This window comes from Salvelinus namaycush, chromosome 25 (genome assembly GCF_016432855.1).
Source record: "Salvelinus namaycush isolate Seneca chromosome 25, SaNama_1.0, whole genome shotgun sequence".
In the NCBI taxonomy this organism is placed as follows: domain Eukaryota; kingdom Metazoa; phylum Chordata; class Actinopteri; order Salmoniformes; family Salmonidae; genus Salvelinus; species Salvelinus namaycush.
In genome coordinates, this window is record NC_052331.1 from 8,242,649 (window position 1) to 8,267,629 (window position 24,981).

The following is a 24,981-nucleotide window of genomic DNA, read 5'->3' on the forward strand; positions in this document are numbered from 1 at the left end:
AGCTTAATAGAAGTAGGACTTCTCAGATAAAAAGTTGTGATTGAAGATCGTTTTGGGGTTTAGGGGTCAGAGTGCAGATTTCAGCAGAGTGACTCTGTTCTGACCTTTTTACCACCACATCTGTCCTCCCTTCCCACCTTCATCTCCTTTCCTTCACTCTCCTTGCTCCTCTTCTCCCTTTCCTTGTCCTCTCTCTCCATTCCCTTCACTCTCTCCTTCTCTCTCTCCAGAGTCTTCCTCATCTCCTTCAGCCTTCTCTTCAGAGCAGCACGGTCACTCTGACTGCACACCCCCAGAGCCTAGAGAAAGAAAGAGGGGGAGGGAGACTTTAATTTATGTGAAACTATGGGCTGATCCATATGGAATGAAATCATTAATCTAAGGGACGCGTCACAATACTCTTCACTAGCCCCCTTTCCTAGCTGGTCACTGATCAGGGAAGGCCAGTCAGTCCTTTCATTTATCAGAACACTGAAGACAGAAGGTGAGGAGACGATGATGTCTAACAGTATTAAGACGCAGCCCTTGACTCCCTGTAGAACAAACCTACTTTGAGTTTGTTGTTGTCCAGATTGAGGAGTTGCAGCCCATCCACACCATTGGCTGTGAACTCGGCTGCATATTGGTCCATGCTAATGCCAATCAACCACAGACAGACCTGCTGATTGGTCCATTGGTCCAGGGGTTGGCTTTGCCATTGATTATTGTTACCAACTAGGACAGAGTCACCGTCCAGAGTCTACAAAGAGAGACAGATTGTTTTTAACTGTTTTGGGTTTGTGTCAAACTAACACCTTAATATTCCATCACATTCTGGGTCGTTCGGGGGGGAAATAAACCACAATCCAGCCATATGAGCCGAGGAGAAAATAATCAGGGAATGGTAGAAAACTAGAGCAGAAATCAGGTCAGAGAGAGAAGGGCAATAAGACAGAGAGAAGGGGAGAGAGGACGGAGTGAGAAATAGAGGGAGACCATGCGAGAGATGGAGAGACTCACCTCTGAGGAGGAGAAGGTGAGAGTTTGAGAGCGCCCAGAGAGAGACAGATCTGATAGCACCCCTGACAGGAGAGCAGAGCTGGTACTCCCTGCGTCTGCGACACTCAGTCTCTAGAATGAGCAAAGACATGTGTGACTCACACACACACACACACAGTAAAGTGCACGCTTGCACACACAACCAACCGCACACAGTCAAGAGCGAGTAGAGTACAAAATGAAAGGCCCCAGGTGAAATAAGCATGCAAAAATCATAAGCCACATACATTATTGAGTTGGACAAGTGCTTTGAGCCAAAATGAAATTTGAAGTCCAGGGTAGTCGGAGATGACAGGCCAGGTGTGCGAATGCGCACCTCCCCTCTCACCTGGCAGTCTCTACTGCCCCCGGTGGTCATGTAGGGTAGACTGCTGCTGGAGACCGACCTAAGCTTCTCTCTCTCCTTCTTCAGTCTCTCCCGCCCTCGCTCCCCGAACCAGGAGAAGGACAGGCAGGAGGGCATGGAAGTGACAGAGCCTGAGGGAGATACACCACTGCTGGAGTTATCTACCAGGTCACCACACGAACCCCTGGGGACAGAGAAAGACAACACAACAGTCAAATAGAGGGACAGCAGAAACACTGGAAGAAGAAATGTAATGTGTGTGTAAATAGTATTGACTGGACCCCGTTTTCTCTGCTAGTTCCGTAGTGTGTATACTATTTGTTTTACCTGTGGTCCAGGGACCTTCTCTCGTTCTTCTCCTTCTCACCCTTCCTCCCTCTGCTCAGAGACTTGCGGAGGCTGCTAGAGGGCAGAAGAACAGAGGTCAGAGGACAAGGTGGAACTATTACCACATTTCGCATACATACATGACCATAAGTATGTGGACACCTGCTCGTCGAACATCTCATTCCAAAATCATGGGCGTTAATATGGAGTTGGTACCCCCCCTTTGCTGCTTATAACAGCCTCCACTCTTCTGGGAAGGCTTTCCACTAGATATTGGAACATTACTGCTGGGACTGGCTTCCATTCAGCCACAAGAGCATTAGTGAGGTCAGGCACTGATTTTTGGGCGATTAGGCTAGGTAAGGCACTGACTCTGTCCTCTAACCTCTCTGGCTCGCAGTCAGCGTTCCAATTCATCCCCAAAGGTGTTCGATGGGGTTGAGGTCAGGGCTCTGTGCAGACTAGTGAAGTTGTTTCACACAGATCTCGACAAACCATTTCTGTATGGACATCGCTTTGTGCACAGGGGTCCTGTTCTGTGAGCTTGTGTGGCCTACCACTTCGCGGCTGAGCCGTTGTTGCTCCTAGACATTTCGACTTCACAATAACAGCACTTACAGTTGACTGGGGCAACTCTGGCAGGGCAGAAATTTGACAAACTGACTTGTTGGAAAGGTGGCATCCTATGATGGTGCCATGTTGAAAGTCACTGAGGTCTTCAGTAAGGCTATTCTACTGCAAATGTTTGTCTATGGAGATTGCATGGCGGTGTGCTCAATTTTATACACCTGTCAGCAACGGGTGTGGCTGAAATAGCCGAACATGCATACAAAAGTATCTTATCTGCTCAGAAGTGCCTAGGGGAAAGGGGTTAGGGGTTGGTTTGAGAATGAGCTTGCTGTACACAAAATCAAATCAAATTGTATTTGTCACATGCAGATGTTAATGCGAGTGTAGCGAAATGCTTGTGCTTCTAGTTCCGACAATGCAGTAATAACCAACGAGTAATCTAACCTAACAATTTCACAACAGCTACCTTATACACAGACAAATGTAAAGGGATGAAGAATATGTACATAAAGATATATGAATGAGTGATGGTACAGAACGGCATAGGCAAGATGCAGTAGATGGTATCGAGTACAGTATATACATATGAGATGAGTAATGTAGGGTATGTAAATATGTAAACATACATACACAAGGATCTGGTGAGCAACCTACCTGAAGTCAGGGAATCTTCTCTTTGATTTGTGTATGGTAGAGGAGTTGTTCTCTTTAGAGGGAGACTGGCCTGGCTGGGGGGTGAGAAGAGAGGATGGGGGATGGGACTGGGGTGTGAGGGCAGACAGAGAGGTGGTGCTGGAGTGGACAAGGTCACCTCCTGCCGAGAATGAACGTCCCGCCTCTCGGGGTGTGCTCGCAGTCAGAGATTGGCTCTTCCCGTCACAGGCCTGAATCTGGTCTTCCTCACCCTACAGGGAGTGATAGAACATTCAGTGTGTCAATGGAATGTGTGTGTGTGTGTGTGTGTGTGTGTGTGTGTGTGTGTGTGATATATATATATATGTCTGACCGGTCTCCTGAAGGACTCTCTGAGTTTGTCTCGTGAGGGAGGGTGTCTCTTGGTTTTCTGGGCGAGCTGTGCTCTGGCCCTGTGAGCGCTGGTGTCCAACCGCCCCGTCTCAGGCACCGCAATGCTCCAGTCTGCACCTGATAAAAACACAGTCTGAGAGGCTCAATACACAAAGATACACACATGCTCGCACACACAGACACATGCTACCTGAGGGGCAGTGTCTTACTTGAGGTAAATGAGGTGTCCAGCGATTGGTTGTCGATCTCAGGGACCGCCTCCCCTCGCTCCAGGGGACCTATCTGAACAGAGGAAAAGAAAAAAAACACTTCTCACTCAGGTAGTAGATGTACACAACAGTTTACATTATCTCCTCCAGTCTCACCTGTCTCTGTAGTCTATCCACGGTATCTCTGTGTCTCCTCTCGGTCTCCTCCATCTCTCGCCGCAGCTCCTCCTCTCTCCTCTCACTCTCCTTCTCTCTGCACAGGGACAGAAGGACCATCAGACACAGAGAGAAATATACTTTCTAAACAGGCAGTGAAAGTTCCTAATTGGCTCACAGGGGCATTTTCACTGTTGACTACATTACCCAGAGCTCACCTGTGTTGGAATTCCCTCAGCAGTCTCTTGGCCTTGCTGTATTTGACCTCTAGGCTGTCGAATTGGCTCTGAGTGTCAGCCAATCGCTGGTTCACAATCCTGCACAGAGCCTGGGCCTCCTGCCAGTACCTAGAAGAACAATCACATTCTTCCTCATCACCATCATCATCATGTTCATCATAATCAGCATTTATATCACCGCCGTCATCATTTTCCATCACCATCACACTAAATGAGTGACTGGTAGATCAGTGTAATTGATGATTACTTCTCTAGTTGGTCAGCCTTCTCCTCTCCACCCTGGACACTCTGCTCCAGCTCATCCTGACGACTCTCCCACAAGGCCCGCTGCTCCTCACAAACCCTCAGCTGGAGGACAAACAGGTGGGTAACCAGTTCCCTAGCCCCATACCATGAGCCTCCCATTCATCTAGCACTCATCCCTAGACAGTAGACACTCCCCTTAGACACATCCCCTACCCACTCTACTAAGCACCCAGAAAAAACAATCCACTTCAGCCCCGTTCCAATACCTTGAAGATGCAGCCTTCCTTTTTCCTAAATAATCACTAAATCCAAACAATTGCACAGGTAAAAAAGTAGGGGCCTACATTAAATCGCTTTATTAACCAATGCTGTCATGTCAGATCCGATCAGTGAAAACACAGGGAAGACGGACAAGAAGAAAGTCTATTTTCAAGGTTATTGGAACATGGCGTCTGTACTAATAACTCAGACTGTAGACAGGGACGTCTCATAGAGAGCTAAATGAGTATGTTCTGAGAGGGAGGAGTGTGTGTGTGTGTGTGTGTGTGTGTGTTAGCATGCGTTTGGACAGTCTTGTCAGTGTGACCTACCTTCTCCTGGGCTAGGCAGAGTTGGTCTGATCTGGTCCTGAGCTTTAATTGGAGCTGAGGCGAGACCAGTACACACTTGAAAACACTTCGCACAACACAATGCAACTTAATAACACTATCTGATCCCCTCAGATCTCTAGACACTAGCATCTGTTCTGGGACCAGGAACGTAATGCCTTCTGAGGGGGTAACAGAGTACGTTTTCACCAGAGTGCGCGCACATACACACAAAATACTGGACTTCAACACATCTGACTGACACACCTGTTTGTATTTAAGGCAGAGCTGGGCTGAGTCCAGGCTGGTTAGGTCTTCCTCTTCCTCCTCTGTAAGGAGATCTTCCTCTCTCTCATCCACTGTGCTCAGCCCCAGAGCACCATCATCACCTCCATTTAGCAACTGAGATGCATAAAACACCCACACACAGGTACAACCAATAAGGAATGCTTATGTACGGTGCCTTCAGAAAGTGTTCACACCCCTGGACTTTTTCCACATTTTGTTGTGTTTCAGCCTGAATTTTAAATGGATTAAATTGAGATGTCGTGTCACTGGCCTACACAAAATACCCCATAATGTCAAAGTGGAATTATGTTTTGAATTTTTAAAATGTAATTGCAAATGAAACTCTGAAATGTCGTGAGTCAATATGTAATCAATCCCTTTGTCATGACAAGCCTAAATAAGTTCAGGAGTAAAAATGAGCTTAACAAGTCACATAAGTTGCATGGACTCACTCTGTGTGCAATAATAGTGTTTAACATCATTTTCTAATGACTACCTCATCTCTGTACCCCACACAATTATCTGTAAGGTCCCTTAGTCGAGCAGTGAATTTCAAACACATTCAACCACAAAGTCCAGCGAGGTTTTCCAATGCCTCACAAAGAGGGTACCTATTTGTAGATGTATATATATTTTTTTTACCTATATCCCTTTGAGCATGGTGAAGTTATGATTTACACTTTGACTGGTGTATCAATACACCCAATCACAACAAAGATACAGGCGTCCATCCTAACTCAGCTGCCAGAGAGGAAGGAAACCACTCAGGGATTTCACCATGAGGCCAACGGTGACATTAAAACAGTTACAGAGTTTAATGGCTGTCATAGGAGAAAATGGAGGATGGAACAACAGCATTGTAAATTACTCAAAAATACTAAGCTAAATGACAGAGTGAAAAGAAGGATGCCTGTACAGATTTTTTTCTTCCAAAACATGCATCCTGTTTTCAGGATAAGACACTAAAGAAAAAAACACAAAGCGTTATGTTTGGGGCAAATCCAACACAACACTGAATACCACTCGTCATATTTTCAAGCATGGTGGTGACTGCATCATGTTATGGGTATGCTTGTCATCGGCAAGGACTAGCGAGTTTTGTTGGATAAAAATAAACAAAATCATAAAAGAAAACTTGGTTCAGTCTGCTTCCAACAGACACTGGGAGACAAATTCACCTTTCAGCAGGACAATAACCCAAAAGACCAAATATACCAAAAGGCCAAATATACACTGGAGTTGCTTACCAATGTTCTTGAGTGGCCTAGTTAATGTTGACTTAAATTGTCTGTCTAGCAAAACAGATGAACATTTCTGTCTAGCAATGATCAATAACCAACTTGACAGAGCTTGAAGAATTTAAGAATAATGTGCAAATATTGTACAACCCAGGTGTGCAAAGCTCTTAGAGACTTACCCAGAAAGATTCACAGCTGTAATCGCTGCCAAAGTTGATTCTAACATGTATCGACATAGGGGGTTGGATACATATCTAATCAAGATGTACACTACATGACCAAAAGAATATGGACACTTGCACGTCGAAAATCTCATTCCAAAAATCATGGGCATTAATATGGAGTTGGTCCCCCTTTTGCTGTTATAACAGCCTCCACTCTTCTGGGAAGTCTTTCCACAAAAGCATTAGTGAGGTCGGGTACTGATGTTGGGCGTTTAGGCCTGGCTCAATGGGGTTGAGCTCAGGGCTCTGTGCAGGCCAGTCAAGTTCTTCCACACCAATTGACAAACCATTTCTGTATGGACCTCTCTTTGTGCATGGGGGCATTGTCATGCTGAAACAGAGAAGGCTTTCCCCAAACTGTTGCCACAAAGTTGGAAGCACAGAATCATCTAGAATGTCAATGTATGCTGTAGCGTTAAGATTTCCCTTCACTGGAACTTAGGGGCCTTGGCCGAACCCTGAAACTTGACAAACTGACTTGTTGGAAAGGTGGCATTCTATGTTGGTGCCACATTGAAAGTCACTAAGCTGTTCAGTAAGGCCATTCTACTACCAATGTTTGTCTATGGAGATTTCTTGGCTGTGTGCTCGGTTTTATACACCTGTCAGCAATGGGTGTGGCTGTGATAGCCGAACCCACTAATTTGAAGGGGTGTCCACATACTTTTGTATATATAGTGTATTTAGTGTTTTGTGTAGATCATTGACAAAAAAAACGACAATTAAATCCAATTGAATCCCACTTTGTAACAACAAAATGTGGAAAAAGTAAAGGGGTGTGGATACTTTCTGAAGGCATGGTATACAGTCTCACACTTACCTCCACTGTAGGTGGTCTCTTGTCCTGCTCCAGACTCTGAGTGATCAGACGAGCCACCTCACTCTCCTCCCCCTGCTTCTCCCGGCCTATCAAAAACCTGCAGTGAGAGACAATGACAAATCCTCAGCCTGTGTAAAGTGGTACAACAAATTGGCATAGAAAGCATATGTGTATGTGTGTGTGTGTGTGTGTATTTGTATATATATATATATATATATATATACACTGCTCAAAAAAATAAAGGGAACACTTAAACAACACAATGTAACTCCAAGTCAATCACACTTCTGTGAAATCAAACCGTCCACTTAGGAAGCAACACTGATTGACAATAAATTTCACATGCTGTTGTGCAAATGGAATAGACAAAAGGTGGAAATTATAGGCAATTAGCAAGACACCCCCAAAAAAGGAGTGATTCTGCAGGTGGTGATCACAGACCACTTCTCAGTTCCTATGCTTCCTGGCTGATGTTTTGGTCACTTTTGAATGCTGGCGGTGCTCTCACTCTAGTGGTAGCATGAGACGGAGTCTACAACCCACACAAGTGGCTCAGGTAGTGCAGTTCATCCAGGATGGCACATCAATGCGAGCTGTGGCAAAAAGGTTTGCTGTGTCTGTCAGCGTAGTGTCCAGAGCATGGAGGCGCTACCAGGAGACAGGCCAGTACATCAGGAGACGTGGAGGAGGCCGTAGGAGGGCAACAACCCAGCAGCAGGACCGCTACCTCCGCCTTTGTGCAAGGAGGTGCACTGCCAGCGCCCTGCAAAATGACCTCCAGCAGGCCACAAATGTGCATGTGTCAGCATATGGTCTCACAAGGGGTCTGAGGATCTCATCTCGGTACCTATTGGCAGTCAGGCTACCTCTGGCGAGCACATGGAGGGCTGTGCGGCCCCACAATGAAATGCCACCCCACACCAATACTGACCCATCGCCAAACCGGTCATGCTGGAGGATGTTGCAGGCAGCAGAACGTTCTCCACGGCGTCTCCAGACTCTGTCACGTCTGTCACATGTGCTCATGTGCTCAGTGTGAACCTGCTTTCATCTGTGAAGAGCACAGGGCGCCAGTGGCGAATTTGCCAATCTTGGTGTTCTCTGGCAAATGCCAAACGTCCTGCACGGTGTTGGGCTGTAAGCACAGCCCCCACCTGTGGACGTCGGGCCCTCATACCACCCTCATGGAGTCTGTTTCTGACCGTTTGAGCAGACACATGCACATTTGTGGCCTGCTGGAGGTCATTTTGCAGGGCGCTGGCAGTGCACCTCCTTGCACAAAGGTGGAGGTAGCGGTCCTGCTGCTGGGTTGTTGCCCTCCTACGGCCTCCTCCACGTCTCCTGATGTACTGGCCTGTCTCCTGGTAGCGCCTCCATGCTCTGGACACTACGCTGACAGACACAGCAAACCTTTTTGCCACAGCTCGCATTGATGTGCCATCCTGGATGAACTGCACTACCTGAGCCACTTGTGTGGGTTGTAGACTCCGTCTCATGCTACCACTAGAGTGAGAGCACCGCCAGCATTCAAAAGTGACCAAAACATCAGCCAGGAAGCATAGGAACTGAGAAGTGGTCTGTGATCACCACCTGCAGAATCACTCCTTTTTTGGGGGTGTCTTGCTAATTGCCTATAATTTCCACCTTTTGTCTATTCCATTTGCACAACAGCATGTGAAATTTATTGTCAATCAGTGTTGCTTCCTAAGTGGACAGTTTGATTTCACAGAAGTGTGATTGACTTGGAGTTACATTGTGTTGTTTAAGTGTTCCCTTTATTTCTTTGAGCAGTGTATATATATATATATATATACCTGACAGTGCCAATGGTTTTCTTCAGCATAGTGGCAGCAAACAGCTGTGTGACTCCGACCAGACTGACCCCATCCACCTCCACTATCTGGTCATTCACCTGGATACTGACACACACACAGAGAGATACACAGATCTAGGATGAGCTTACAGTATTACACTCGCATCTTACCATTAGAAAGGCATCGTTAACCTTAGATCAGATTCTCACCGTCCATCCTGTTGTGTAGCTCCGTTCTCTGTGACGGTCTTAACGAAGATGCCCAGCTTCTCCAGACCCTGGTCAGCCCCTACCCCCATCCCTATTATACTGATACCCAAACCCTCATCTCCTGTAGACAGACAGAGGAGTTAGACAAAAAGAGTAGGTGTAAAAACAAAAGGAGAGAGAGAGAGAGAGAGATGGGCTGATAAAGGGTGTGAGAGAGAAGGAGAGAGGAGTATAAAAAGGAATGGAAGAGGTAAAGGATAGAGGGAGAGAGAGATAGCCGAGGAGAGAGGGGACCAACCTTTCTCTATCTGGACAGGGAAGAGGTCCATCTTGTCCACTCTCTTCTCCAGTTCATATTCAGCAGAGGCAGACACAGGGTCAACGTCATCGTTACGCCTGTCATAGTCCGCATTAGAGTAGGTAAGGAACATCTGAGAGAACACACACACACATCTTTCATAGTCAAGTTTAGTGTGTGTGTGTGTGTGTATGCCAGTCTTTGGTTTTCTGGGTCCCCCAGATTGTCTACCCGCTCTCTGCCAGCTGGAATTATTGATGCCACACCATAGTGTTTATGTTGTCAGATCCTCCAATATGACTGGGGTGTGAGATGGAAACACAAGCTGTAGCAGACGCTTAGTCTTAACACACTAAGCTTTACACACACACACACACACACACACACACACACACACACACACACACACACACACACACACACACACACACACACACACACACACACACACACACACACACACACACACACACACACACACACACAATGCTGAGTCATTGCAAATCCATGTATTGCAGTTCAATCTCAGAGGCAGGGAATGTCTTAGACAAAATGGTCCTCAAAACAGTTATGGGACTTCATTTGCCAGTAATTAAATCCTAAATACGCACTGACCTGGTGAAATGTGTGCCAAGTGGCATACTCAGTAAGGCTCTCAGAAGACTTGGCAGCTACAGGGCCTGAGATGTCTGGGAGATTTTAGATCCTGACTGGAATCCCTCACACTGAAAATACTAATGTGGAGTCACATACAGTAGGGTAGTTGGATGTTCTATACTGTATTCGAATCATGGCTCATCCTATACAACTACTGCTGTACACACCTTTTATATTCATACACACCATTTTTATATACAGTACCAGTCAAAAGTTTGGACACACCTACTCATTAAAGGGTTTTTCTTTATTTTTTACTATTTTCTACATTGTAGAATAATAGTGAAGACATCAAAACTATGATATAACACATATGGAATCATGTAGTAACCCAAAAAAGTTTCATATATTAAAAAAAAAAATATTCTTCAAAGTATGCACCCTTTGCACTCTCTTGCTACAAGCTTTTCACACCTGTATTTGGGGAGTTTCTCCCATTCATCTCTGCAGATCCTCTCAACTTTGTCAGGTTGGATGGAGAGCGTCACTGCACAGCTATTTTCAGGTCTTTCCAGAGATGTTCGATAGTGGTCAAGTCCGGGCTCTGACTGGGTCACTCAAGGACATTCAGAGACTTGTCCCAAGCCACTCCTGCGTTGTCTTGAGTGTGCTTAGGGTCGTTGTCCTGTTGGAAGGTGAACCTTCACCACAGTCTGAGGTCCTGAGCGCTCATGATTCAGGCCAAAGAGTTGGTAGAACAGAGAATGGTTGAAATCAGACAAGAGAATCTTGTTTCTCATGGTCTGAGTTCTTTAGGTACCTTTTGGTAAACTCCAAGCGGGCTGTCATGTGCCTTTTACTGAGGAGTGGCTTCCATTTGGCAACTACTATAAAAAGGCCTGATTGGTGGAGTGCTGCAGAGATTGTTGTCCTTCTGGAAGGTTCTTCCATCTCCACAGAGGAATTCTGGAGCTCTGTCAGAGTTACCATTGGGTTCTTGGTCACCTCCCTGACCAAGGCCCTTCTCCATCGATTGCTCAGTTTGGCCGGGCGGCCAGCTCTAGGAAGAGTCTCGGTGGTTCCAAACATCTTTGTAGGTCCTGAAGGTTCACCTTCGTACAGGACTTTGATCTTAAGCACACAGCCATGACAATGCAGGATTGGCTTTGAGACAAGTCTCTGAATGTCCTTGAGTGGCCCAGCCAGAGCCCGAACTTGAACCCAATCTAACATCTCTGGAGAGACCTGAAAATAGCTGTGCAGCAATGCTCCCCATACAACCTGACAGAGCTTGGGAGGATCTGCAGAGAGGAATGGGAGAAACTTCCCAAATACAGGTGTGCCAAGCTTGTAGTGTCATACTTAAGAAGACTCGAGGCTGTAATTGCTGCCAAAGGTGCTTCAACAAAGTACTGAGTAAAAGTTGCAAAAAAGTTGCAAAAGTAAAAGTTGCAAAATTCTGAAAACCTGTTTTTAATGGGGGTATTGTGTGTAGATAAATGAGGGAAACAACTATTTAATCAATTTTAGAATAAGGCTGTAACGTAATAAAATGTGGAAAAAGTCGAGAGATCTGAATAATTCCCGAATGCACTGCATTTCTTAATTTCTTTCTTTTTAGATTATGTGTGTAATGTTTTGTATTGCTACAGTAGGTATTATTATTGCACTGTTGGAGGGAGAAACACAAGCATTTAGCTGCCCCTGTGATAACATCTGCAAATCTGTGTACACAACCAATAAACGTCGACTTGCTCTTACATCACAGCTGTTCTGAACTGAATACATGACGGAGCATGAATTCTTGCCTGTGTCTCCTCAACCTGATGGGCTATAAATATGACTGTAGGGTTCAAATTATTCTCCATCTATTCATAAACCCTTCAGCGATTCTACCCATGCTTTTCATTTTACCACAACTAAGGGATTGAGCCATACTTACTCTCCGAATCAAAATCTGGTACCCCTTTATCAAACCCAATTGGGTGAGTGAGTTTTTGGGGTGGGGTGGGGGTGGGGGGGTTTACCTTGATTGGTGCTGTAGAAAATTTGACCTTCCTTGTCTTAGCAGAATCCTCATTATCCTCATGAGGAAGACCGGGAATCTCTTCATATTCAGTAGAGAGCTGCTCCTCTGGATCTGGGGTCAGACATCTTGTGGAGTCCCGTTCCCCGTCTTTCGCGAAGGCCTCGTTCTCAATCCCAAGGATGATGGCAGATCCATTCTTCTCCTCTCCTCTCTCGGCGCACCCTCTCCCTTCATCCTCATCCTTCACCCCCACTCTCCATCTGCACTTCCTCTCTTCTTTCTCTCGCACTTCCTCCTTTACCCTGACGTCTATCCCTCTATCCTCTCTTACCTCTAATCCGGCCTCCTCGTTCCCTTCCTCCTCTCTGCTCTCATTACACATGCTTCCTCTCGCCTCAACGTTCTCCTGCTCTCCTGCCTCATCTCTTTCTTCCGTCCCTACCTTCTCGTTTTCCATCTCACTCTTTCCTGTCGTCCCCTCTTCTCTAAACTGTCTGCTTTCTCCCGCCATTTGCCCCTCCCTCCATTCTATCCCCTGCTGGTACATGTCTCTCCCCGATTCCTTCTCTCTCACCTCAGAACTGTCAGGGAATCCCTCCACACACTCTCTTAACGAGGGTTCAACCATTCTGGGTTCTACTGGAGGTTCAACTGTTCCCTGTTCCACCATTTTAGGTTGCACTGTAGGTTCAACCATTCTCTGTTCTACCATTCTAGGTTCCACTCTGGATTCTTCAAACACATCATCTACCAGGTTAAACACATTATGCACCAGGTTATTCACATTGCTCTCCTCCCTCTTGCTTTCCTCCTCTTTCTTCATGGTCTCCTCTTCTTTCTTTAAGGTGTCCTCATCCTCCTCTCCCTCGTTCCCTTCGCTCTCAGACGACTCGTTCTTCACCTCCACTAGCTCCGCCCTCACAGTCATAGCCCCTGACCCCTCTGTGGGGGTCAAAGGGTCACCAGGGGTCATGTAAAGATCATTAGGGTCATTCCCCTCAGACAAAGTCCTGTTGTCAGCATTAGGACTACTAGGGCCATAGAAGTCAGTCTGGTCAGAACAGGGGGAGACTGGGGTAAGAGGACTAGGGGAGTCATAAGAATGGGATGGAGGCTGAGAGTGGGGGGTGCTGGGTGCTGGGCTAGGTGGGTTGAATACATGGGAGCACACAGAGTCCTCACATACACTCCCATCTAACACAATTCCACCACACACACTGTTGCTGTCTGAGGGGTCAGCCGTAGGACTTGGGCCATCAGGGGAAAAAGACTCACTGGAGTGACCATTAACTGGGTGAATGTGTGTAGATAAGCTGGTGTCCAGTGATGAAGTGTGGAGTTCTACGTCGGATAGAGAAATGTGTGTGTGTACGTTGATGGGTTTTCTGTCCTCCCTCTCTTTCCTCCTCTCCCCCTCTCCTTCGCTTTCTGACGTGGATGTCAGCTCCTCTCTTTCTGACCTGCTCCTTGCTCTCCCCATGCCCCCGTCCTCCCCCCTCCCATCCACAGACCCCCTGCTATCTCTGCCAGGGCTGACCTTTAAACTTTCACCCCCGCTGACCGTCTCAAACAGCTTCCGGGTCACAGAGAACTTTTGAGCTAGAGCCGCTCTGTCTATCTCTATCTCCTCGGCCTTGGACGGTTTACCTAGCATAGATGATTCTACACTGGACATGCTGGTCAAACTGCTCCGGACAGAGCTGTAGCTGAGAGGGCATTTGGGTAGGGCCTGAGACAAGGGGTGGAGGAGGTGCTGTTGGCTGTCCATCTGGAGGAAGATGTTGTCTCTGATCTTGGTCCCTCTAGGACTGAGGGTCCTACCCCTAGAACACTCACCAGGGCCACTGGCACTGCTGGTCCTGGTGTGAGGGACTGCCATGGGGCCAGGTGAAGGGATAGAGAGGCCCAGGGAAGTAGGTCTAGGCCTGGTCACAGTGTCCAAGGAGTAGTTGATGGAGTGGAAGTCAGACTTGTAGGCGTTCCTGTGGGGGGAGGCGCTCCGGCCTTTATTGTTTGTCCGCATCATCTGGGCCTGGAGGCTGGTGGAGAGGTATGAAGCTCAATGAAGGAGTCAAGTTTGCATGTCTCCCTTATTAGATAGGGTTAGAAGGTACCGCTCTGTTTCCAAACAAGTTACGCTTTAGGACTCCGTCCACTGTCTACAGAAAAACACACTAGGAGAGAGACATGAGTCACTTAACAACAGAGGAAATTATAATCATGGAATGGCAGTGGTGCTTTTGGCCTAAAAGTGCAGGGGAAAAAATCTGTATTTCACATCAAATTATAATTTAATGTTTGTTTTTCATAGTCTACTTCCAACTAGGCCTACCTACTAATAATATTGTTCACCAGACACTTCTGCCCATGCGCAATTAGCCTGGGGAAGAGGTGAACTACTTACTAACTAACAATCAAAACAAAACAAAGTAATAAAACGACAATTAGCCTACAGTAGGGTGCTGTTTGTTAACTTCAATCTTATAACCCGAAAATAATATAGTTCTATTGGTTCTTACCTGTTTGCAAAGCTGAAATAAAACTACAACGCATTCAAAAGCAGGTCAATTTGATTCATATCGCTATTCAAGTTGAACAGCATTTATATGAACCAGTATTATCCCTGCGTCCACGGATTTACAAACGCTGATTGAATTGTCCACGGTTCATTGTAGAAATGCCAAACTTTGTAAATCTCCACACCTTGCGCCGACAACGCGCGCGCCCTTCACTTACCACCTGGCGCGCTGCCAGAGACCGTCAAGTGAAATTGCGTGTGCACGAAAGACTGCTCTCATATCATATTCAGGTTGCTAGATTTTTCTGCCTCTCCAGTCCTGTCTCCATCCTATAGAAACGTCTTTGAGAAGGGTTTTGCCTGGCATAAGCCTGTGCTCTCAGTATGCTAACAGAGGACAGATGGCGGCTCATGTCACTAAATACTGAAAGTGGATTATCTCACTGTAATCCTGTGTAAACTACCTCAGTGTGAACACTGACAATCATAGAGAGAGAGAAAGAGAGGGTGGGTGATGATAATGAATGTAACCCACACTAGGGAGATAGTCTCTTGGGGGTAATGATAGGCCTACTAATTATTTTATTATGCTAATAATGAACCATAACACCCCATATGAGGAGCCCTTCTGGTGACTGGTAGTATACCACAGTGGCCTGTATAGGGTATTCAGTCTAAGCATGCATCAGCATGCCATACTGGTGCTGTTTGTCCTGTTTGGTTGGTTGATAGCCACACAGAGTAACTGGCTGTCCAGACTCTTAGCCATATTGTTAGCGACAGAGGTGACTTAAAGGGGATATTAACTAAACAACGCTATTTATAATGTTCTGGTCCCACTAATTAGACAAAGAGAGGCACCCAGGCTGACTGCTTTGCTGCTGAGCACATGGAGAATTAAAGTGGAAACAGCTATTAGCCTATCAATCAAACTATTAGTCAATCAATAAATGAATTCCCGTCAGGCTACATATTAGTTCCCCAAGTGTTATTCACTTCCACATTGAAAAGTACTGTACAGTAAAGTATATTCACCATTCACAAAAGGAGCTTAAAGTGGAGCAGCTTACCTGTAGCCATCCAGCCCTGCCTCTCCTTCTGGCAGGCAGAGAAGAGTGGAACAGAGCAGAGCAGACTGGGCTATAGAGTATTGGGGCTATGGTGAGTTGTGACCTGGATATGGACCATTCTCCCAGGTGGCACTGGGACCTAGATGATATAAATATCGCCCAATCATACAACTACTGTACAGCGGGAGAGAGAGCGGGGGGGGGAGGCAGAGAGGGATAATGGGGGGAGAAGGATAGAGGGAGAGGAGTGTGAGAGAACTGACTGCTGGTAAGTTCTTTGAGAAAAATGTACTTCCTACAACTGTGATATGTGGTTGTCTCACTTAGCTATCTGAAGATGAATGTAAGTCCCTGTGGATAAGAAAGTCTGCTAAATGACTCAAATGTAAATGTAAGGAGTGAGAGGAAGGGAAGTGAGAGAGCGTGAGAGGAGTGAGAGAGAGGGAGGTGGAGGAGACTAAGGAGGAGAAAGAAAAGAGACAGAAAGACTAAAAATGAGGGATAGAGGAGCATTGTTCTCCACAATCCCATTCAGACTGCAATTGAGAGACATAGGATGGGAAGATACAGTAAAATGAAGACGATTCGTATTGGTTCATGACCTTCTGCAAATCTGCCCCCAGTTTGCTTCCTTCTGCCTTAACTGTTTCCAGGCCAACTTTGATCTCAGACAAACCAGGAGGGGAAGCCAACCATAATAACAGCAGTGTGTGTGCGTGTCAGCTGTGAGGCTGAGTTTTGGCAGCCAATTGTGACCCAGATGGATATCTATAGACGGCCATATTGAGAGTTTATCACATCCACCAGGGGTCGCACAGTTGAGATTATTTTATCAGCAGAACATTCAAAAACACTATTTATTATGGCAAACACACAATCACTTATCATTTCTGGGGTCTGTGGCTCTGAGACACGTACAGCAACATTGCCATCTACTGTTCAGAAGTGCCCCTGCTTTACACTTAGAAAAAGGGTTCCAAAAGGGTTCTTCAGCTGTCCCCGTGGAAGAACCCTTTGAAGAACTCTCTGTGGAAAGGGTTATGAACGGAACCCAAAAGGGTTCTACCTGGCTGGAACCCGAAAGGGTCATCTGAAAAACCCTTTAGATTCTAGACAGAACCTTTTTCTAAGAGTGTAAGCACTCCTAGATCTGAAATGATTGCATACCTGAAGGTGTAAAAACAAAGGGTAAAATTCCACCCAGCCTATCAGAAGGCAAGGTGAAGTAATTGAACATATTGCTTAAATATCTTGTGTTTATTGGGTAGGGGTTGGGATACAACATTCCTCTCTCTCTCATCTAGTCTGTCTGTCACATACACATGTGACGTATGCAGACACACAGTCCCCCTCTCTGCCATATTAATGTCCTGCAGCCTTGGCTTCCTGTGATGTTGAAGAGAACACATGAGTTACACTGGGTTAAAACACATGAGTTACACTGGGTTAAACCTTACACTGGGTTAAACCTCTTCTTCAGACAGCTGGCACTCTAACCACACACACACACACACACACACACACACACACACACACACACACACACACACACACACACACACACACACACACACACACACACACACACACACACACACACACACACACACACACACACACACACACACACACACACACACACACACACACACACTTCTTACTCAACAGGCACCCTACAGGGATTCTAATACATCTCACTAGTATGGGAATCCCAGCTAACAGTCTGTTCATCCCTGCACACAGCAGCACTTCCCTTGTCGCCCTCCTCTCTTCATCTTTCATAAGTGGACAACCCCTCTCTCTCCTTCCCCTCCCTCCCGGAGACTGCACTGCAAGCCAGTGGAGAGCTCTCCCTCCCTCTCCTTCTCCCATCCCTCTCATCTCCTTTTATCCCTCTTCCCACCCTTTTCTCTCCATCTCCATTACCACCCTGTCTCTCTCCCTCGCTGTTTCTCTGTCCCTCTTTCTCCCTCTCTTTTTAGTTATGTTACAATGAAGTACAATTTGTGCCTGAAATGATGAAACTACTGGACCAATCAAGGTATTTTTTTAGTGTAAAAAATCTCTCACTCTCCACGTGCCTGTAGGGAGTATCTTTTAGCGCTTGCTGAAGCTCAAACACTTCCTGTTTCCCCCCTCCCTCCTGCTGCAGTGGCACCAGTTGTCGTGGTGACAGCCTATCACAGCTGTATCTCTTCTGTTCTACCGAACCCCGAGAAGCTTGACACAAAATAGAATGACAGTTATTTGTTGATTTGGATCCCCATAAGCTTTTGCAGAAGCAGCAGCTACTCTTCCACAAAACATGACAAGTAACAAACACTGATAGACAAGGACAGTCACACAAATGTTAAATCCAATGATGTACAAACAATCAAATAAAATACAAACAATACAACAACATGTATGTTGTTAGAGTGTGTCTGTGTGTGTGCTTGTGTTAGAATTCGATTTTAATTTCTGTTCATTCTCTTTCTGTAACTCTGTGTTATATTAATTATTTCTCTAAATTCTTTATTTAATAGTGTTCTGTGTGCAATATCTTGAAAAGTATACTGTTCATAAAAACACATTGTCTGTTCCACTTCACATGCCATTCTATCTGCTGATGATGCTGTTGAGTGATTGATTCTTGACCACTGGGGAGGCCCTAACGATCTGATGGTTGATTGATTTTTCTTTCTACTCCTCCTCCTCTCTTCCTCTTCCTCAGTTCTGGTCTGAAAGGACAGAATAAGTGAAGACAATATCCAGTCATTATGCCTATTATAAACACATGCAGGGAGAGGTTTGGTCAAGGACCTGCATTCCTAACAAATCTCTTACACATTTCATAAAAAAATATTCTCTAAACCTTTTTGGATTTTCAACCGGAGTGTATATATTTTTTTTATTATAGCCAATTATTCAGCAAATCACTTTCACTCGTCTTGTTAATGCTGACTGGGTAGAGTTAGCCCATTCACTAACTACCTTTAGCGTCTCTTCATGAAGGTATCTTCTGGCCGGGGGCGTTTTGTTAAGAGCCCCGACGATCGTTCTTAACGTTAACACTTTATTTGAACATCTAACGCTTGCAGTACGGTATTGGAAACATAAGGAACGTATCTTTCAGCGAGAAATACTACACAGATAGTACACAAGATACTACAGTACGAGAATATGAACTATAGGGTTAGTGTTCCCATACGGCCATATCTTCATGTTGCGGCACTTGTTTTACGTTACAGACAAGACAGAGGCGACCACCTGTGCTAACTAGCTATCTAGCGTGCTCAAACACCTGTGTAGCAAGCGTGTAGTTCGTCGGCTGAAGGCACACAGCCGCACGGATCTGTGTAAACCCGCTACAGTAAGTGTATATTTTTTTATTTAAAATATTCTTTCTATGAAATATAAGTTCCATATGTTTCGAAAACTGTATCACAAGTGACGATTATTGAGGTTTCAAAATGTTAAAACTGTTTCGGGATTGTAGATCACATGGTCCCACCGGCAAGGAGTGCTTATAGCTGAGAACTCTTGGGATAGGGCAGAATGCCTTGGGTTCTCGAGAGCAAGGGTTGGGTACACTCTTAGAAAACAGGGTTCATTTGGGTTCTTCGGTCAAAATGTCAAAACCTTTTCCAGAAAATGTTTAAATCCTCTAGAGATAGAACCTCAGAGTTCTAGCTATAATTCAAAAAACAACTGCCATGTTTATCAAGCATGATGATGACTCAGTTGTAAATACCAATAAGCACACAATCTGAAGCCACAATCATATGACAAACTATAAACTAGATAAATAAGGTGGTTTGAACTTTATAGGCTACCATTTGTTAGCTAGCGAGGAAAAAGCCATCTCTAATTAGCCATTTTACAAGCTAGGCAACTGGTCTTACAAATAAATATTAATTTGAATGATTGAATATGCCAAATAGAGCTACAGTCCCAGCCTGACATATTAGCGCATTGTATATTTTTATTTCAGTGTGGAGTCAGAGGCAGAGGATCCCTCTTTCGGCTGCTGCTGATAACAACAATGGTTCTCAACTGGTTTTGTCTCGGGACCCAAATTGAACCAGGTTGTCTGGGTAGGCCTATACATATTATTTAGTCTTCATTCTTGCAGATATAAGATTGACCCATATTTTGGCTCCTCTGTTTTTTCTTCTCAGAAACCAGCCAGACAATATCCCAGACAATAGCAGTAGGCTAGCTGTTCCATGAAGAAGGCATAAACCCTGTGAAGGTTGGTACCGAGATTGATGTGGGCTGTACCTAAACTGTTTGGGTTTGAGTCTGCATGACTGTAAGGACAATACAATCTCAAAACTATGTTGGTATTCTTTTGTGTATTATATTATCCTCTTAGCTAGTACTATTACTATTTTATAGTAGTAGGCTAGCCTAGCCATAAATATATGGAACACATTTGGTTCAGTAGGTGAAGAAGAACCCTTTAGGGTTCTATTTGGTTCAGTGAAGAAGACGCACTAGGGTTCTGGTCAAATGGTTCTAATATAGAACTTTTAGGGCTGCCATATATAAAGCATATTCATAGGACCCTTTTTGGTTCGACTTCTAACCTTTTTTTCTAAAAGGCTAGGGGCATGTTGTCAAACCTCAATCTATGATAGGAGAGCCAGTGCGCGAGCGCGAGCTCAGTTTATTAACGGCGCCGCACCGATAACCACGCTGAAGCCGCCCTACTGTAGCATCTCCCGTTTTCTCAATCACACCCCAGTTCTCGGGAAAGATGGTCGCGGTGGAAACATCCCCCAACTCGTCTCCTTCGGCGGAATGGGTCGGCTGTCTGGATAAAAGGTGCGTAGAAAACATTCCAGCCTCTCGATCATGGCATCCTCGTGGCAGTCTAAACGCCTGGAGAAAAAAAAAAACACGAATTCGCGTTCGATTCATTCATCAGCGTCAACGTGACAAATCGTAATCGGTCATCTCTGCATGCGTGGGTGAGCGAGAGATGTGTTATTGCGTATCAGACGTCATTGACATCTTCATCTATTCGGTTGCGGTAAAAAAAATCAAAGCCAATTTCTAGGCTACTATTCATTGTGGCTTTAAGGTTACCCTTGTGTGTTTGTCCTTTTTGGTAGTCGTCGACAAAGGCGTTGATGGTCTTCTGGTTCACTGATTTATCCTCTTCACCACCGCAACGTTGTCACATTTTATTGCCAACGCTGCCTACACGCATAAGTCAGGTTATGCATTAGATTTAGACAGAACTTTACTGTAGCATGTGCCGATTGTATTAGCCTACAAAGAATAGTGCATAGGCTTGGTTTATTTCAGGCGTGAAACAAGCTCGCGCCAGAGTCTCCTCTTTGAAGAGTCATTTGTCAGCCAGCTGCCTATGTGGACTGTCTGCTGCCAGCCATTCAACACACACACACCAAAGGAGGTGGGTGGCAACGTAATTGGGGAGGATGGGTCCATAGTAATGACTGGAATAAATGTAATGGTAATCACTCATCAAACACACTAATCTTCCATGGTATTTGTATTATTTTCCGGAGAATGCATAGAGCACCTAGTTGGTTATCCCTTTTATACCGTGGCTATAATTGAACACATTTACTGCTAGAAATGTGTTCAACATCCACTGAAGTAGCTAGCAAGTTTACTACACTGAACAAAAATAAACGCAACATGTAAACTGATGGCCCCATGTTTCATGAGCTGAAATAAAATATACCAGAAATGTTCCATTCGCACAAAAAGCTCATCTCTCAAATTATGTGCACAAATGTGCTTACATCCCTGTTAGTGACCATTTCTCCTTTGCTAAGATAATTCATCCACCTGACAGGTGTGGCATATCAAGAAGCTGATTAAACTGCATGATCATTACACAGGTACACCTTGTGCTCGGGACAATACAAATACACTCTAAACTGTGCAGTTTTGTCACACTACACAATGACACAGATGTCTCAATTTGAGGGAGCGTGCAATTGGCATTGCTGACTGCAAGAATTTCCATCAGAGTTGTTGCCAGATAATTTAATGTTAATTTCTCTACCATAAGCCACCTTCAATGTCATTATAGAGAATTTGACAGTATGTCCAACCGGCCTCACAACCACAAACCACGTGCAACTATGCCAGCCCAGGACCTCCACATCCGGCTTCTTCACCTGCGGGATCGTCTGAGACCAGACACCCGGACAGCTGATGAAACTGTGGGTTTGCACAACTGAATTTCTGCACAAATGGTCAGAAACCATCTCAGGGAAGCTCATCTGCGTGCTCGTTGCCCTCATCAGGGTCTTGGCCTGACTGCAGTTCAGCTTCGTAAACGACTTCAGTGGGCAAACGCTCACCTTCGATGGCCACTGGCATTCTGTAGAAGTGTGCTTTTCACGGATTAATCCCGGTTTTAACTGTACCTGGCAGATTGCAGACCGTGTTTATGGCGTTGTGTGGGTGAGCGGTTTGCTGATGTCGACGTTGTGAACAGAGTGCCCCATGGTGGCGATGGGGTTATGGTGTGGGCAGGCATAAGCTTGAGACAACAAACACAATTGCATTTTATTGATGGCAATTTGAATGCATAGAGATACCATGATGAGATCCTTAAGCCCAATGTCGTGCCATTCATCCGGCACCATCACCTCATGTTTTAGCGTCGTGCCTAATAACAGCCCTTAGCCGTGGTATATTGGCCATATACCACACCCCCTCGTGCCTTATTGCTTAATTATAACACACAGCTTTCCAAGAAAACAAACAGACATTTAGTGTCTTTACATATATTTTAGAGGCTATTTATACAGAACATGGGTATAAAACCTGTGTAAACTGTACTTATAATTATGACAATATTTTAGGTTGACAAAATATTGTCAACACAATTTCTGAAATATCACGTCTTACATTTTCCTTTAAGTAAAATTAGGAAATGCTTTTAACCCCTTAATAGGAAATAGTCACCTATGCCTTCACTGCCATTCATTTCAATTAGACTTGTTTGGATTACTCCCTGACTACAATGGCTGCCATTATCATACCATTCTGGCACTTTGAGGGTATACAGTGCCTTTGGAAAGTATTCAGACCCTTTGACTTTTTCCACATTTTGTTACGTTACAGCCTTATTCTAAAATGGATTAAATCGTTTTATCCCCCCTCAATCTACACACAATACCCCATAATGACAAAGCAAAACCAGGTTTAGAAATTTCAGCAAAAAAACTGATGTCAGATTTACATAAGTATTCAGACCCTTTACTCAGTACTTTGTTGAAGCAAACCTCTCAATCCTCTCTGTCAGGTTGGATGGGGAGCGTTGCTGCAGAGCTATTGTCCTGAAGCCACACTTGCGTTGTCTTGGCCGGGTGCTTAGAGTGGTTGTCCTGTTGGACGGTGAATCCAGTCTGAGGTCCTGAGTGCTCTGGAGCAGATTTTCATCAAGGATCTCTTTGTACTTTGCGCCGTTCGTCTTTGCCTCGATCCTGACAAGTCTCCCAGTCCCTGCCGCTGAAAAACATCTCCACAGCATGATGCCACCACCATGCTTCACCATAGGGATGGTGCTAGGTTTCCTCCAGATGTGACACTTGGCATTCAGGCCAAAAAGTTTCATCTTGGTTTCATCAGTCCAGGGAATCTTTATTCTCATGGTCTAAGAGTCTTGAGGTGCCTTTTGGCAAACTCTAAGCGGGCTGTCATGTGCCTTTTTACTGAGGAGTAAAAGGCCTGATTGGTGTATCTGGCTACACTACCATAAAGGCCTGATTGGTGTAGTGCCACAGAGATAGTTGTCCTTCTGGAAGGTTCTCCCATTTCCAGAGGAACTCTAGAGCTCTGTCAGTGACCATCGGGTTCTTGGTCTCCTCCCTGACCAAGGCCCTTCTCCCCCGATTCTTCCATTTAAGAAGATCCACTGTGTTCTTGGGGATCTTCAATTCTGCAGAAATCTTTTGGTATCCTTCCCCAGATCTGTGCCTCGACACAATCCTGTCTCGGAGCTCTACGGACAGTTCCTTCGACCTCATGGCTTGGTTTTTGCTCTGACATGCACTGCCAACTGTGGGACCTTATATAGACTGGTGTGTGCCTTTCCACATCATGTCCAATCAATTGCATTTACCACAGGTGGACTGCAATCAAGTTGTAGAAACATCTCAAGGATGATCAATGGAAACAGGATGAACCTGAGCTCAATTTCGAGTCGCATAGCGAAGGGTCTGAATACTTATGTAAATAGGGTGTTTTCTGTTTTAATATTTTTTTAAATTTGCAAAATAAATGAAAACCCTGTTTCCGCTTTGTCATTATGGAGTATTGTGTGTGTAGATTGCTGAGTATTTAAAAAAAACATTTTAGAATAAGGCTGTAACGTAACAATAGGTGGGAAAAGTCTGAATACTAAAGGGGTCTGAATACTTTCCGTAGGCACTGTATAATAGGATCTCTGGTCAGAGTATAGAATACTGTATTATCCATTAGGACAGCTGGGGAGTGTTTTGATGTTTTAAATTCCATCTGTATGGATGGAGGATAAAATAAAGAACCCATTTGATCAAGGCTGTACTGCGCGCGAGCACATCGCAACAGTCCATTCCTATATCTATCCTCATTATAATGACACAGCCACAGGTAACCATTGGCAACTTGAGCTCATTGCTCTCTCTTTCTCGCTCTCTCCGTTCTGTGTGATGCAGTTAGAAAAAGAGATGTTTCTAATAGGCATCACGAGGCGTCATCCTAAGAGTAAAGTGCCATCCTTTCCTTGGAATGCTGACAGGGGAGTTGGTCAATGTAGATGAAGGAAAGGAAGCCATGTCTGCATCTCTCCTGGTGGTGGAGATGAGGTTACAGTAGACATGCTGGACGGACGCACACGCAATGTACAAATCAATAAGCCCAGGCAGCAATGCTAAATCAGCTGTCTGTTACGGACAGCTACTTTAAGTGTGTGTGTTAGTGGTGCGCTGGTCAGCTGTTTGTTCACCCACACTCTCCTGCAATTGCTAATAACCCATCCACAACCGCCCGACTATATCTGATAAAGTGAACATTTGATGCCTGCACCCAGCCCTAAACCGCTAATACAGAAAATTAGCTGTAGGCTACAGTCAGAGGGGTGCCAGACTGCTATACAGTGCATTCGAAAGTATTCAGACC

General features: G+C 45.2%; 1 protein-coding gene across 1 annotated transcript; it reads right to left on the reverse strand.

Annotated features, from left to right (window-relative positions):
* Positions 1–212: 212 nt before the first annotated feature.
* LOC120020592 (neurabin-1-like) lies at positions 213–12,772 on the reverse strand (the record flags this gene model as incomplete). The annotated part of the gene is made up of 16 exons (XM_038964294.1): positions 12,260–12,772; positions 9,636–9,768; positions 9,338–9,458; positions 9,129–9,233; positions 7,315–7,411; positions 4,159–4,259; positions 3,891–4,019; positions 3,759–3,769; positions 3,517–3,585; positions 3,288–3,424; positions 2,936–3,186; positions 1,712–1,786; positions 1,367–1,568; positions 1,000–1,110; positions 551–739; positions 213–299 (listed from the first exon to the last, which is right to left on the reverse strand). Coding segments are annotated over exons 1-16 (2,331 nt in total), but the record flags the coding sequence as incomplete, so codon positions are not given.
* Positions 12,773–24,981: the final 12,209 nt, after the last annotated feature.